Source organism: Sus scrofa, chromosome 9 (genome assembly GCF_054392235.1).
Source record: "Sus scrofa isolate SSC_HxYL_T2T_F1_AM1 chromosome 9, Sscrofa_HxYL_maternal_Yorkshire_Landrace_v2.0, whole genome shotgun sequence".
Classification (NCBI taxonomy): Eukaryota; Metazoa; Chordata; class Mammalia; order Artiodactyla; family Suidae; genus Sus; species Sus scrofa.
Genome location: NC_139391.1, coordinates 90,523,579 through 90,539,341, shown reverse-complemented (window position 1 = coordinate 90,539,341; position 15,763 = coordinate 90,523,579). Strand labels below are relative to the sequence as shown.

Here is a 15,763-nt window from a genome sequence, read left to right as displayed (position 1 = left end):
ATGTAGGGTTGGAAGAAGAGACATTTAAATTACCAGCAACTTTTATTAAATATTCAGAGTTGATTTTAAGTTGAATACTTTTTTTGTTATCCACCTAATCTTCATATGTGTTGTGGATTCTCTGTCTTTAAAAGGAGATTATTTCTCAACTTTACAAAGCATGCTTAGAGATGTTCCCCAAAACATTTTACCTCTCCTCCTCCTGTATTTTCCTGAAAATTAAAGATGTTGATGCATGTTTACTTGGAAAAACAGAGCAGCATAATTAATATAAAATGTATTATTCTGAATAATACAATGTCTTATTCTGAATAATTAAATAATGCATTTCCTATTTTCCTCTTAAAAGGTCAGCATGATTGTGTGACTATAATCAACAATTTCTTTCCTCGAGAGAGACTGGAGTATTACACTAAGCCGCAGGGTCTGGATAAAGAGCCGAAACTGCCCCCAAAGCTGGCAGGCCCACTGCATAAAATTATCACCACAACAAATCTTCATCCTGTCAAGGTACTGTAGTATTTACTGTATTTGCTTTTTATTTAAATATTGCATCATAATTTAAACAGCTCTGCATCTATAAGATCCTAAGAGTCTTGGGTTGGCTTTTGTAGATGTAAAGCTTGTGATGGGCTTGCTTGTGAAGGAAAGCTCTCATTTGAAACCTAGAAGAGAGTGAAGGACATAGACTAGAGAAGGAGGAAAAGCCAGACAGAGATGGGTTTGGCTGGAGACTATGTCATACCTCCTCTCACAGGGTGGTCTGGATCCTGACGCCTCTAGAAAGGCAAGGGACCCTGGCTTTCATATGTCAGTCTGTCATTGGTGCCAGTCTTTCTCCAGAGGGGAAGGACAGCCTCCCAGATAGTACCAAGTAAGATGGCTCTCTTTGGATGAAGGAAATTCCCTGAGGAAGGAGGCAGCTTAGAGCCAGGGCAGCCATCCGTCCCAGGAGCAGGTACCTAGTGCACAGTCCTGTTAAAAAGGATCTGTAGTCTCTGGGTGGGGCACCAGTAGTCTCTGCTACAATAATTATCCTTCCAGGAAATTTTCTGAAATGTAATCATGAACACATTTTTGTCATGCATGTAGGTATTTATTGCACTTAAGTAATGCAGTTCTTCCAGTAAACAGTCAAATCACACAGATTTTTCAAACTTTGTAGACCAACCTGAAAGTTCAGATGGCTTAACTGGGAAACCTAAGGAGCTGTTCTGAACTTTTCTCACTGATATTTTCTTCATATTTTATATATGACCTTTTTGCTTATTTATGAAATGATTTTCTAATTGATCTGAATGAATTTAATTTTTCAATGACTTATCACAGACAATTTCATGAGTGCTTTTTCAGACTTTAATGTCTTTATTCATAATAAATAGATTTAATAGTAATTCAGAGATGTTTGGTGAGCAAGACAGTATGTTGGTCAAAATTGAGGTTTTTCCCTTAATAGAAAGTGTTATAATGTAGTGAAGTAGATTTCCTTGGAAGTCTGTTACAAAGGAAGAATGTGGAATTTACTTATCATTAAAATAAGTGGACAGTTCTCATAAAGAAACTTTTGAAAACGAACACATTGAAAGATAAAAGTTCCAGTAGTTCCCGTCATGGCTTAGTGGTTAATGAACCCGACTAGTATCCATGAGGTCTCAGGTTCAATCCCTGGCCTTGCTCGGTGGGTTAAGGATCTGGTCTTGTGGTGAACTGTAGCTGTAGGTTGCAGATGTGGCATGGATCCCACGTTGATGTGGCTGTGCTGTAGGTTGATGGCTACGGCTCTGATTCAATTTGATCCCTAGTCTGGGAACCTCCACATGACTCGGATGTGGCCCTAAAAAGACAAAATAAATTAACTAGTTCCAAATTGTATATAATTTTATTACTTTATTGATGCAGCCTTTTGTATATAGTCTTTGAAGCTCAGGAAACAAACCAGCAAAAAATACCTTTCATGTGGCCCTTCACCCAAATTAATTTTCTGGAGCACCAAGAGAAATGACAGACTAGTGGCTCCTTTTCCCCGTGAAAGACAAGTGGAGTCTATTCTGTACTTCTTTTTTAAAACTCAAATGTTTTACTTAAAATTCTGAAAGGAACACTAGAGGCAACATTTGTGATCCTAATTGAGCAAAAAGAAATTCAGCCATGAAGTAGTTGTCTGTCTAATTGGAGATTACATAGGACTTAGAATTTAACCTTTCTTTCAGTCTTTCTTTCCCTTCCAGTGTGCACAGGACAGAGAGAAGTCCTACAAAGACTGACTCCTACTCCATGGCACTCTTCCTCTTAGGAGGGAGGCAGGCTGGGATGGGCAGACAGGATTTTTCCTAGGGATACAGTATTTCTCAATGTAAAGAATGTGTGTGGTTTTATAAGGCCCTTGTCATTCCCCTTCCAGCCTGGGCATTACAGGATGTTCTGGGTTTGATTGATTTGAAGATGTTTCCTTATGTTTGTATTTCATTGTGTCTTATATCAGTAATCTCAATTATTGCAATAATTAAGTCTGCGGAGTAATCGTTGATGTTTACTCAGGACCTAGTCTCTTAGGGTTATATATCCTAAGAATTATTGTACCTCCAATTATCTTTAAAGGCACATTATTTTGAGTTAGACTGAGAGTATATTTATACAGACAAATTATAAAGTTACATAAACTAAAATCACCTATGTTATATTTTTTAGAGTACTTGGACTTTTAAGAGAGCCAATTCTGTGATAAGAGTACCTTTCTTCATATCAGAGTTTGTTTTTTTGTAGGTATAGTCTATTTACTTGAAAACCCTTCTTTTATCCACACTTTAGATAAAAGCTGCCCAGTTGCTTTTCTGGTAGTCCGTTTTCACTGCTTTACCCTTTTCAAGCTGGCATGGGTCTTCATAAGGGTGTATTATAAAAAAGTAACTAATAGTGACTCTTATTAAGTCAAAGAGCTTTTTAAAATAAGCACAATACAACCCTCAGTCCAACAGTGCACCTTTTTACTGCTGTGTACCTAGCAGAGCTACATTTGTGTGGAGGTCAAGTGCCTGCTATAGCAATAAGGATGTTTGTTTTCAACAGGGACTTGGGGAATTGTGCTGATGCCCAGAATACAGATGTTAGAGTGGAGAAAAACAGGCAAAGGAAAAATGACAATAGCATTGAGCAGGGTCTCTAAGTTGATCGGGAAACAGATGTGTGCAAGTCTTTTGATTGTTGACATAATTTTTAAGCCCAGAATTGTCAAATTAGTAATTTTTCAAAAATGTGATTTAAAAAATAAAAAGAATATAAAATGCCACTGAATAAAGATATTCTAAACTAGCTGTTCTTTGGGAGATGAGATAAAAATGGCTTTTGCGCCTACATGAATATATTTATTCCTCCTCAGTAATTAATAATGATTCCCTTTATAATAAATATTATGCTGCAGAGATTAAAGGAAGGAAACTAATTCAAACATTATTATTTTGTGTGCAATTATGTAAATGCTTCAGTGAGCTCATGGTTGAGCTGTGGTTATCTATCATTTTTCATTGTGTGTACTGCTATATATTATAAAATAAATAAAGTCTAATGTCTTAAACAAAACAACTGTTCTATTTGGGATTTTTTAAAAGAATTCTCACATGTAAATTTAAATTCTATGTTTTGATTATAAATGCTGTATACAGAATATTGAGCAAATAGCTTCAAATGATTGAGGTTGACAGCAGAAGTATAAACAGGTAATTAATGTGTTTTCTCTGCCCCAAGTTAATTTCTTTCTTTCTTTTTTCTTTTTTTCTTTTTTTTGCTTTTTAGGGCTGCACTTGTGGCATATGAAAGTTCCAAGATAGGGGAGCTGCCAGCCTATACCATAGCCACAGCAATGCAGGATCCAAGCCATGTCTGCGACCCATACCACAGCTCCCTGGCAACACCAGATCCTTAACCCACTGAATGAGGCCAGGGATTAAACCCATATCCTCATGGATACTAGTTGGGTTCATTGCCACTAAGTCACAACTAATTTCTGATACATATTATGTTAGGGGAAGTTGTCAGCAAAAGTACCAATAAGAATTTTGATACTTCTTCATGAAGTCTAATAATTTATTATTGGGTGCTATATTTTAAGTAAAATACTAGGTAATATATCAACTTAGTAGTGTCAAAAATAAGTAAAAATCTTATTTTAATTTAACAAGAGCATTAAATTTATGGTAAAATTTTAAGTAGGAGGCTAGGCATAGGTTTTACTTATGTTAACAAATTATCTTTCTTCATGTCTAAAGAAAAGGATCTAATTCCTGAAATCTGCTACCCATTGTTTTCTGATGTTTATATTGCCTGAGATAAGTGTCTAGCTGTAATATGTATGTTAGCAAATACTGAATGATATTCTGCTCTGAGAATACAATTGTGCCCACATTACACATGTGTTTACATTACTGTTAGGTCACTATGGATTTTTATAGCTGTCCTATGCAAGCCTACCACAGCCAGTTTAAAAAAAAAATACTCCCTATTACACTAAATTTGAGCTTAATCTGTGCATATATGGGTAGTGTGGAACTCATAATGCATTAGACTGGATAACTCTAATAAGCCCATTTTAAAACTTTGCTTTCCTCTTTGACCTGTTCCCACTGATGATTAGAAATATATTAGAAAAATTTCCACAGTAAAATGTAATTAATCAGTAAGTAATACACCCTTTAATCTTAGACTTCTGTCTTTAAAAATCTCATTTCTTTATAATTAACAAGAATGAATAAGAACTATAGTATTCCTAGCCATGATATCCTAGCACTCAGTAATGTTAACTAAGAGTAGTAACTGCTCTGTGATTTGATTCTATGGATAAAGGATGTGCAAATATGCCATGCTTATCTTTAGAGAAAGTGCTTTTAACAGAGACAGTGAAGCCATGATTCCAGGTGGCCAACTAATACCTTGGCTTAGCTGGATAGCAGATCACATGATAACTTTGATATATAGAGTTCAAGAGAGTCCATGATGTCAGGGTCCTTCTTTATTAGTCTTAAAACTTGATCAATGGCAATTTGCATTTTAATTTGAATTAACATGGTAAATATGTGACCATAAGAAAGACTTTATTGGGTAATCAAAACTGACTACCTAATTTGTACATGGAAAATCTCTTATGGAATTTTAAGCTCACTGGGATTTCTTCTAGATTGTTATGCTTGTAAATGAGAATCCTCTGCTGGCAGAAGAAGCAGCTCTGAATAAATGCTACAAGGTGATGGATTTGATTTGTGAGAAATGTATGAAGCAAAGAGACATGAATGAAGTACTGGCTATGAAAATGCATTACATTAGCTGCATCTTTCAGAAATGTATTAACTTCTTAAAAGACGGAGAGAATAAACTGGACACCCTGATCAAAAGGTACTGTTTTTTTTACCATGTCATGTGTAAAACACACTCAAATGGATAATGTTTTATTATGTGAAGCTCATTATGATTTTAAAAAATAAGCATTTTATTAGCAGTTATTATTGTTGATCACATTTCATCTGCAAGAAACAAGGGGCATTATTATAATTAGATTGATTATTCTTTTCTGTACTCTTTATAGCAGTGCTTTTGTTAGCTCCATTTACAGGTGAGGAGCCTAAGGTTTGAAGAGGTTAAATAACATGTGTAAGATCACTCAGCTAGAAAATAGCCCAAGTCTCAATTTAAGGGTAGGTGTGCTATGCTATGGTTGCTGCTCTGGATTCATAACAGCACTCAATGTATCTCCCTTTCTGTGCCTGGGAAAGCTGTGTATCACCCTTGTTCTCTGGCCACTGGGGGTCAAATTCTCCTATAGTTTTACTGAGAAAAGAGAACTAAGTCAGAAGGGTGTGACTCAATGAGAATTATCAGTCTATGTACAAATAACTGACATGGTAATAAGTAACTAGCTAATCTGATAAGTGTTTTTCGTATGTTTTATATCAGTATTTAGTATGTTTTATAAATACATCTCTGGGCCCCTAAACCTGGTAAGATTTAGCCTAATGTGTAAGTAGAACAGTAGTTTGGATGGAGTCTTTTATCATGATGTGAAGAGATAATGAAAAGCATCAAAGAAGAAACTAACAAAAGTTCATGAGTTCAGCTGGGAGGAAGTGCTTAGTAATTCAACTCCAGTTACTTTTTAAAAATATCTTTCAGCTTGTTAAAAGGCCGAGCTTCTGATGGCTTTCCAGTATATCAAGAAAAGATCATTAGAGAAAGTATCAGAAAATTTCCTTACTGTGAAGCTACACTCCTCCAGCAGCTGGTGCGAAGCATTGCTCCTGTTGAAATTGTAAGGCTCTTCCTAACTAAGTTAACTACATCAGTAACGCCTGATTACCACATTAAAGGCCCTTCCTCATTAGCATTATGTACTTATTTAATAAAGAAAGAATTATTTTAGAAGACTTTCAGGAACAAACCTGAAAATAGGTTTGCCTGTTAATACTGTTACTGTTTATCCATTTCCCCTCTCTGTCCTTTTCTTCCATGTATATAGCTCCTGGTTGAAAAAATGGTATTTCCTTATATCATAATATAGAGGGTAATAGTGGATACTTTCTTTTTTTTTTTTTTTTTTTTTTTTTTTTCCTTTTTGTCTTTTTAGGGCCGCACCAACAGCATATGGAGGTTCCCAGGCTAGGGGTCTAATCAGAGCTACAGCTGCCAGCCTACACCACAGCCACAGCAACACAGGATCATAGCCATGTCTGCGACCTACACCACAGTTCACAGCAACACCAGATCTTTAACCCACTGAGCAAGGCCAGGGATCAAACCGGCAACCTCATGGTTTCTAGTCAGATTTGTGGATTTGTTTCTGCTGTGCCACGATGGAAACTCTAATACTTACATTTTTGACACCTCTATGAAACCTCTATAAAGGTGGGGACACATCCTACGTATAATACAGATACATACTTGTTCACATGTAGCTTATGGAAAACCAGTACCAAGTCCTGCACTAGATGAAAATAAAAATTGAATGTCTGTGTTCCTGGTTTCCAGTCAATGGGGATGTGAGAGGATGGGTCCTGGGAGGTCTCATGGTATGTCCTGCTGAAACAATCTCAAAATATGTCCCAATTTCTTCTTTTTAGGGCTGCACCTGCAGCATATAGAAGTTCCCAGGTTAGGGGTCGAATCACAGCTGCAGCTGCTGGCCTATACCACAGCCACAGCATGCAGGATCCTAGCCATGTCTGCGACTTACACCACAGCTCATGGCAACACCAGATCCTTAACCCACTGAGCGGAGCCAGGGATTGACCCTATGTCCTCATGGATACTAATTGGGTTTGTTACCATTGAGCCACAACAAGAATTCCGTGTCCTAAGTTCTTATATTCTACCTAATGCCTCTGTTTTTATAAGCGTTCCACACATTTAAAAAAAAAAAAAATCTAGTTACATTTGTCAGTTCTGGGAAGTAAATTTTAACTTTATTATCTGTTCTTTAAATTACTTATTGCCCTTTTGGCAGATATTTTCTAAGTAGTAAGGAAGACACTCCCTGCCTTCCCTATTTTGAATAGGTTTCCATTCATCTTGTTTACCAGTCATGCTTTTATACATTTCAGTCACAGCCTTGATCAGCCTTTTTCTATCAAGCAGGAAACTGATCCTGACACTATTCCCATTCATGGCATCCTCCCTCCCTCTGGCAATACCAGTTCTTCTCTGCCTTCTCTGGGCTTTTATATCATTCCCAGCTTGAAAACCAGAACTAGAAATGGGTTCCAGGAATTCCTTTATCCATTGCCTTCACTTAGAACCATGAGAGAAGAAAGGCCTAAGCAGACAAGACGATTTCATGAAGTTCATGCATTGATTTATTCATGAGAGCTTGCCATGATTTCACATAGAGATTCTTTACCCTTCCTGTTTAATATGCTTGGCTGTTTGGTGTTTAAGCTTTTGGAAGATTAAAGTTAGCAAATTATGAGGGTGGTTTATCAATTATGAATGTGTTTTGGCTGTGGATCTCAAACTCCAGCCAACTATGAATTAAATAGATAAGGGTTTATTTATCCACATATTCCCAGAAGCCCAAAGTAGAAAGGCCAGATCTGGCACAGTAGCTCAAAAATGGATTGAGAATTCAAACCCTTTCCCATTTTTCTACCCAATACCCTTTAGCCATATAGGTTATCATACACATGTTTATGACCTCATAGTTGCAAGGCATCTAATGCTCTTCCTTCAAGTTCACATTCCTATTCTAGGCAGGCAAGACAAGGAAATGGGTCTACAGCTGGAAAGCATATGCTCTCCCTAAAACCCAGTATTGATGCCACATGAACACTCTTGGTGGCATAGGTGGAAATGAGTATTTTGGAAAAATGGGTATATTGGGGAAATGAATAGTTTTTGCTGGTCTTAACCCTGCTGCTTTGAAAAAAATTATATTTCTGTTAGTAAGGAAGTTTGAGGAATGGCTATCAGAGAAGCAATTAACAGTGGCTGCTGTGGGATATTTCCAGCACAAACAAATGTAGCTGACGTTGTACCTTCAAGAGAGAAAACAGAAAAACTAAAAATAGCAGTCTGGAGTACTTTTCAAAAAAGTCAAAGCAGGTCAGTGTAGGGCTCAACAATCCATCTTAGCCCTGTATCATAGAATAATGTAGTTAGAGTATATGGTATATAATGATTGACGTTTGTCCTAGTGATCTGAGTCATCCATAAAAGTTAAGTAATACAAATATGATAGTATTTATTTAATGCATTTCAGAAAAATTTTTCTTCAAACTCTTTATTCCTTAAGAGTTATGTATTTTGCCCTTTACTGCAAGGCTTATGGCTCTGAGTGTCCCAGGTGGCCACTGTTTATTGCTAGTAGATTTCGATATGGTACAAGTTCCTAAGCCCCTGAAGCAGTGGTAACTTTGTCATCAGCATGGTGGTTCTCACCACTGGCTGCCACGAGGATCTCCTCTGGCACTTGCCGACAATGCTGATGGCTAGGCCCTCCTGCAGACGTTTTGATTCCCTCTGCCTACCATGGAATCCTAGCTCCTGCCTGTCACAAAGTTCAGCAAGAAGTGTGAGGCATGGCTACATTTAAGAAATGCTGTTTCAGCATTTTAACAGATGATACTGTTAAAGATAGTTTGCTTTATCAATTGACAGTGTTTTGACTTCCTCAAGCCTAGCTAACTTCTCTGATTTTATAGGATACATTGAATAAAGCATCCTGTTTTTGGAGGGGTTGAATATCTTCTCTCGGCAGAGTTCTGGTGCCTAAACAGATGCTTATTTAACAAAGTACATGACAAGACTGTATAAAGCAAGAAGGAATTCTTGTCACTCAACTGTGATAGGAAACATTCCATATGGTTATTCTGCTGTACCATCAGTTTTTTTCTGAAGCATTAGTTCACATTAACAGCCATACTTCTAGCAAAAGAATCCTTTAGTTTTACCTCTGGTTACATCTGAGAATGTCATTATTTTCTGACTCCCACAAAAGTACCATTTGGGGGGAGACTTTGAATACATTTCAGTACCTTTTATGAAAAAAATATTTGAACGTGAACATGTAATGTGTGTAAAATCTTTTGAATATATCATACTCAGTGGGCCAGTCTGTCGTCTGATCAAATACTATACTTTTGAAGCAAAATAATTACATAGATTAATAAGTAAAGTAATGTTAAGTACCAATAATTCTCCAATTTTTGGTATGTTTCAGAATTACCTGTAATAATACAGGTACATGGACATCCTCAGAGATTCTAATTAGAAGGTACAGGGTGGTAGGATTGGTCTGAATTTTTAACAAGTTATCTGGTGCATGCCATTATTTGAGCATAGATGCCATGGACACTCATTCCTGATGAAATTATTAACATAAATCTAGTATTGGACTTTATGCCACCTATTTTTTTCTCAGCACTATACTATCCTCATTCTCAAAGAGAACTCTTAGCCCTTAAACATAAAGGGAAACTCAGTCATCATTTGTTTTCAGGAGGAGCAAGGTAATTTCAAAATGAGTTCAGTGTAAAGCAGTGTTCTAAGACGGTATTTGTAAAGCTCTAGTATACCCGATAAGATAATATTAAAACAAGTATTCCTAGGAAGAAACAACAAATACAAATGAAAACTAAAATTATGAAAAAGGCCAAAATTTTAGTTGGGAGTAAATAAACAAATTTGAAAAACTCAGAAACCAGAACTGTGTGAGTAGATAAGGTGATGCCCTGTAATTACTCCAAATAGGTCTTAATAGCATTATCCCAGGCAGATATTTATCCATATAATTTTCAGTGTAAAAAAAATTTTACAAACCTTTTTAGCAAGCCATTCTGATTTTCAGTAATGATATGATCATTTCTGTATTTTTGGTTTTTCTTATATCCTAAGGCAATCAAATGTATGTCTCTTTAAGAGCTCAGAACATTACAGTGATAAAGGTGATAATTTTTAACTCTTAGAATTGCAGACCTACATCAAATAGCTTTAAATGTATAAAGTCCTTAAAACACTTAAATTGCACTAAATTTTTAAAAATTAAGATAAACATTTGTGATGTACCCTGTAAATTATCCCTTAGGATATATTTATGTATATAGTCTTTGTTTTCAAATGGCAAAAAGACAAAAAAAAAAAAAAAAACAAAGAGTATTTTGCCATTTCTTGGGCCGCAGGAGATTCCTAGGCTAGGGGTCGAATCGGAGCTATAGCCACCGGCCTACGCCAGAGCCACAGCAATGCAGGATCTGAGCCACGTCTGCAAGGTACACTACAGCTCACGGCAATGCTGGATCCTTAATCTGCCGATTAAGGCCAGGGATCGAACCTGCAACCTCATGGTTCTTAGTCGGATTCTTTAACCACTGCGCCATGATGGGAACTCCAAGGGCCATTTTTTTCTCTCTAAATATCTGGATCCATAATTTAACCTGCCATGTACTTTGTGTAGTAAATGGTATATACTCAAAAAGGTATTTTTCATTTTGTTGTAAAGTCTGTGCAGTCTCTAGCCTTAATAATTTTATCTCTTGTTCTCAAAGTGTTATGTCTGTAGTCTTTTGATGGTGGTTTCATGTTTTTTTTTTCTTCTCTTACCCACTCTAGGGTTCTGATCCCACCGCATTTTCTGTACTTACCCAGGCCATCACTGGTCAGGTGGGTTTTGTGGATGTTGAATTTTGCACTACCTGTGGAGAAAAGGGAGCAAGTAAAAGATGCTCAGTGTGCAAAATGGTAAGAATGAAGTTAAGTTCATTGACACTTAATTTAGATTTCATCAAAGTTGATAATTGAGTTTTAATCTGTAAATATAATAGTTGACATTAGTTTTCTAATAAATTCTAGTAAATTAGGTATAAAGTACCACTTCTAATATTTAAAAGTAATTTTGGAAGGGAATTACAGGATAAATGTAGTTCTGTGCCATATCCTCTAACAGATTCCGAGGCTGCCCAGCTTCTATGCCAACCAAATGAATGAATGAATCACTGTAAGAAAATAAGAGAAAGATTATCCATAGGGGCCTAAGGCTGGTACAGATGTAAGAGCCTGCAATGGAACAGTTTATAAATAAGCAGTCTTAAATTTTCTGATGATGACTTGAACTGCTGTCTCTTCATCAGCTCCTCCTCCCTTGTAAATCTATGGCTCCCTTCTGACTGTCAATAATCTTTAAATTTTCTGGACTACCCCCCCACTTCTGCCAGGACCACCTTTATAAAGGACATATCTGAATGAGTTCTTCTCACTTGCAAATATTACCCACATGCGTGTGTCTGTACATTCACTTTACCCTGTAGATGATGTTAATTTCTAATTGTTTTAAAGCTGAAATTCCTTTACTTCTCTGAACTTCAGTTTTCTTATGTGTGAAATGGGGCTAGAGTTATGAGAATTAAATGAGACCATATATATTGATTAACTATTGCCACATATAAAAACATTCCAAAATTCATTACCTAAAAAAACAATTATTTTTTTTTCTCCCATGTTAGTGGTTAGCTGGGGCACTTCTGTTCCATGTGTTTCTCATCTTCCTTGGACCAGCAGGCTAGCTGAGCATGTTCTCATGGTGATGGCAGAGGTGTAATTAAGCAAGTGGAAACATGAGGCCTCTTGAGGTCTAGCCTTAAAATTGCCATTCTGCTCATTCCTCTGGCCAAAACAAGTTGCATGACCGTATTTAAAATTAATTCTCCTCCCCTTCAGTAAAAAAGAAATTCATAAGCACATGAGAAGGTTTATGGATGCCAGGAAGAGTGAAGCATTAAGGTCTATAATACAGCCTGTAACAACCACCTATTATAAGGGCCTAGCACAGTGCTTGGCATATAACGTTGCAAAAATCTAAGCTCTGTGTACACAGATTTATTGCTGTCCTTGAACATATCATTCACTTTCTTATTCCTGAATTTTTGCACAAGATCTCCCATCCATTTGGAATGCTTCTTTCCCACTTCACCTCTATATAGAGTGAGTCATTGCTTCCTCTGTGTTCCCATTGCTGTGACATCCTACACTGGGATAGAAATCATGATGTTAGCTATCTGCTTCTCTCCATGCCTCTCCATCATGCTCTTTCTCCCTTAGCTTCCTTTGGGACAACAATTGTATCTTTTTTTTTGTCTTTGTACTGTATCAATTCTGACACATAGAAGTCTCTCAAATAAATCTTTTATCAGAGTCTTTGGTAGACCATGTGTTACATATTCACTATTGTTAGAAAGTGTAAGCTTAAAATTACAAATGTAAATCGGTACACATTCACACATCATGGTTTTCAAATCATGAAAATTTAACATTTTTAGAGCACAGTACTTGGTTTCATGACATAATTGAAAATTATGCAATTACAGCTCTTAAAAATAAATCTGCAATTGCCTTCAGGTAATATATTGTGATCAAACCTGCCAGAAAACACACTGGTTTGCACATAAGAAAATCTGTAAGAATCTCAAGGACATTTATGAAAAGCAACAGTTGGAGGCTGCCAAAGAAAAGAGTGAAGAGGAGAACAGTAAGTATATAAAAACTGAGCTCATACTGCTGGTCATTGTGGAGAGGAAGGATCAGTGATGCTAACACAGGACACACAGGAACAGAGACTTTCCAGGGAACCAAGGAAACCTGAGGTTAGACAACAGAAGGATCACACTTATACTCAAATGCATCCCTGTTTCATGTCCTTGGGATAATTTATAGAATGTAGTCAGCCTAGATATCACTGGAAAACAAGATATAAAATTCTGAGGAACATCGTTTAATCCACATTCTACCCTCTGCCTCATGAGACTGCCCTGGAACAATTTGACTCTTAATGAGTTAAGTAGTTAGGTATATCTTGCTTACAAAGGACTTTAAGGTCTCTGAATAAGGAAATAATTAAATTTCCTCAAATGGCTACCCAAAGATTTTAAGATTGGAAGTCTTTAAATTTTTTCACAATAAAACTGCAGGTGAAATTACAGAATAGATTTATAAATAACTAACTCACATAGATCTAATGCACAGATTAATTTCCTACAAATGTCAGGGCAGTGGTTCCATATTATTTTTCCTCTCCCTCCTTCATGAAGTATATGGTTCATTTTCATCAGAAACAGTGAATTGCTTCAGACATGATTCACTTATTGAAGAAAAGAACCGCCCACATTTCTACACCCCACCCCAGAGGATATATCACCCACTCTGGGGAGCGGTAGATATATATATTACTCACTCTGGAGAGTGATTGTTTGAAAAGGTTGCCCAGATGATTCTGATATTAAGCACTTCCATCTTCACCCCTCAAGGGACCATATCCCCTTTACTATTTGATAGAAAAATACTATTAGTGGGAATGGATGATTTTTATAAAAATAAAGTCATACAGAATTAAATTTGTATAAATAAATAGTTAAGTGAATAGTCAGGCTTTCTGAACCACACTTATATCCTGTGCTGAGGGAGGTGGATAACAGCTGGTCATATACTAAAGAAGCCGTATGAGAGGATTGTCAGTAGAACAGGAACTCGTGGTTGTTAAACATAGTATGTTTCACCCTATTCTACATCTTTATTCTCCACACAAGTAGGACAGGCTTCATTATCCCCCCCAACTTTATAGATAAGTAGACAGCCTTGTATAGGCAGTTACCTAACCAGGGACATGAAGCTAATTCATAGCAAAACTGTGTTCAAATGCAGATTTTGCCAGTCAGCAATCCTGATTTCAAGGCCTGAGTTCAAATGCCAGTTCTGTTGTTTTACTAGCTGTGCAACTTTGATCAAGTTACCAAACTCCTCTTTCAGTTTCCCTATTTGTAAAACAATAATAATAGAGATAATAATCTACTTTGTGGCTGTTGGAAGGATTAAATAATTTAATACACATACAGCACTTACAAGAGTGTATGGCACATAGTAGGGACAAAATGACTTTTTTTTTTCTTTTTGCCAGATGGCAAGCTTGACGTCAATTTGAATTGTGTTAATGAAGAGCAGCCAGAGGCGGAAACAGGAATCTCCCAGGAGGATTGCAATCCTAAGGATGCTATAGAAGGGGAGAAACAACTGCTTCAGAGTGATGTTGGGCTGGAAGGCTTACAGAAGGCTCCTGTAGGTCCGCAGGTATCTGAGGAGTAAGAGCCAGGCGGATGGTCCTCGTCCTGGCAGGTAGCTGGAAAACTCATGTGACCGCATCCTTCTTGCCTGCACACCTGCATGGCACTGCTGCCGGATTCCACAGTTCATAGATTAGATGCTTTCCAGCAAAGCTCTGTCTTCCATATCCTAATTTCCTATTGATTTCTATTTTATAATTTGACAGATATTCCTAGGGAGAAATTGTTTTTCAAAATATAGAAGAAACATTTCTATTTCTTTTCTGAGGCAAGCTTCCCAGCAGTTGTTCTAAAAGGAAGATAAATCCTCTTTTAAAGAAGAAATATATGCTCTAGGGAACAAAGCGGCAAGCAGAAAAGTTGTAGGAGAGAGGAGATTTTCAAGAAAGAAAAATTTTATAGCCATAAAGATGGATAGTTAAAATAATCATAACTTATATGTAAATAAAATGCATATAAATAGCATTTACATAGTGAAGTTCTTCTTACTAAGATGCAATGAAATGAAGAAAAGCTACATGTTAATGGATCTTTGCATAGTTCAGCTGATTGTAATTTTCTACAGAATTTATCCTGAGCAGTCAGAACTTCATATAGTTCCTGCAGTGACGTTTAATCTACAATATCTGTACCTTGAGAAATGTCAAATCCCCCAGGAAGAACTAAGGCATAGCCACAGTTATTTCAGCATGTGCATTAAAAAAGATGTTTGGTGAAATTGTTGATTAAACAAAGACTAAACATACTGTGTCCACAATTACAAAACTAATTCATGTGCCATTTTCTACTTGAAAGGCTTTTATCTTCCTGTCCACAAACTGATTTATAGCTATCATTTATAGACTGTCCTGGCAACATATTTTAGTGTCTACAGTATTTAAATAGAGCTAAAGACTGTGAGATTTGAAGATAGTGTTGTGTTTCAAAGTTTCTTATGTTGGTTGTAAAATAAATTGTGCTTAATAATACAAGCAACTCACATCTTGTTTCATAATTTATTGCTGTCAGTGGGTGGCACATATTAGAGAACTCTTAGGGAACTTAACCAATGTTAGGAAACAGCAAATATTAGAGAACAGAGTAATAATTATTTTAATATTTACAGGTGCAGATCAAAATGACTAGAATTCTCACCCGCTTCACTGAGCAGATTCTTCTGTCTTGCTTTATTTGCTCTTCCTCAC

At 36.6% G+C, this 15,763-nt stretch overlaps 1 protein-coding gene across 1 annotated transcript in view; it reads left to right on the top strand.

Annotated features, from left to right (window-relative positions):
• The window catches only part of ANKMY2 (ankyrin repeat and MYND domain containing 2), a 36,789-nt gene extending 21,231 nt beyond the window's left edge, over positions 1-15,558 (top strand). The window contains 6 exon segments of the mRNA NM_001243401.1: positions 350-510; positions 5,168-5,382; positions 6,157-6,292; positions 11,083-11,211; positions 12,865-12,994; positions 14,417-15,558. Coding sequence (NP_001230330.1) covers positions 350-510; positions 5,168-5,382; positions 6,157-6,292; positions 11,083-11,211; positions 12,865-12,994; positions 14,417-14,601 — 956 coding nt within the window. The 3' untranslated portion in view covers positions 14,602-15,558.
• Positions 15,559-15,763: the final 205 nt, after the last annotated feature.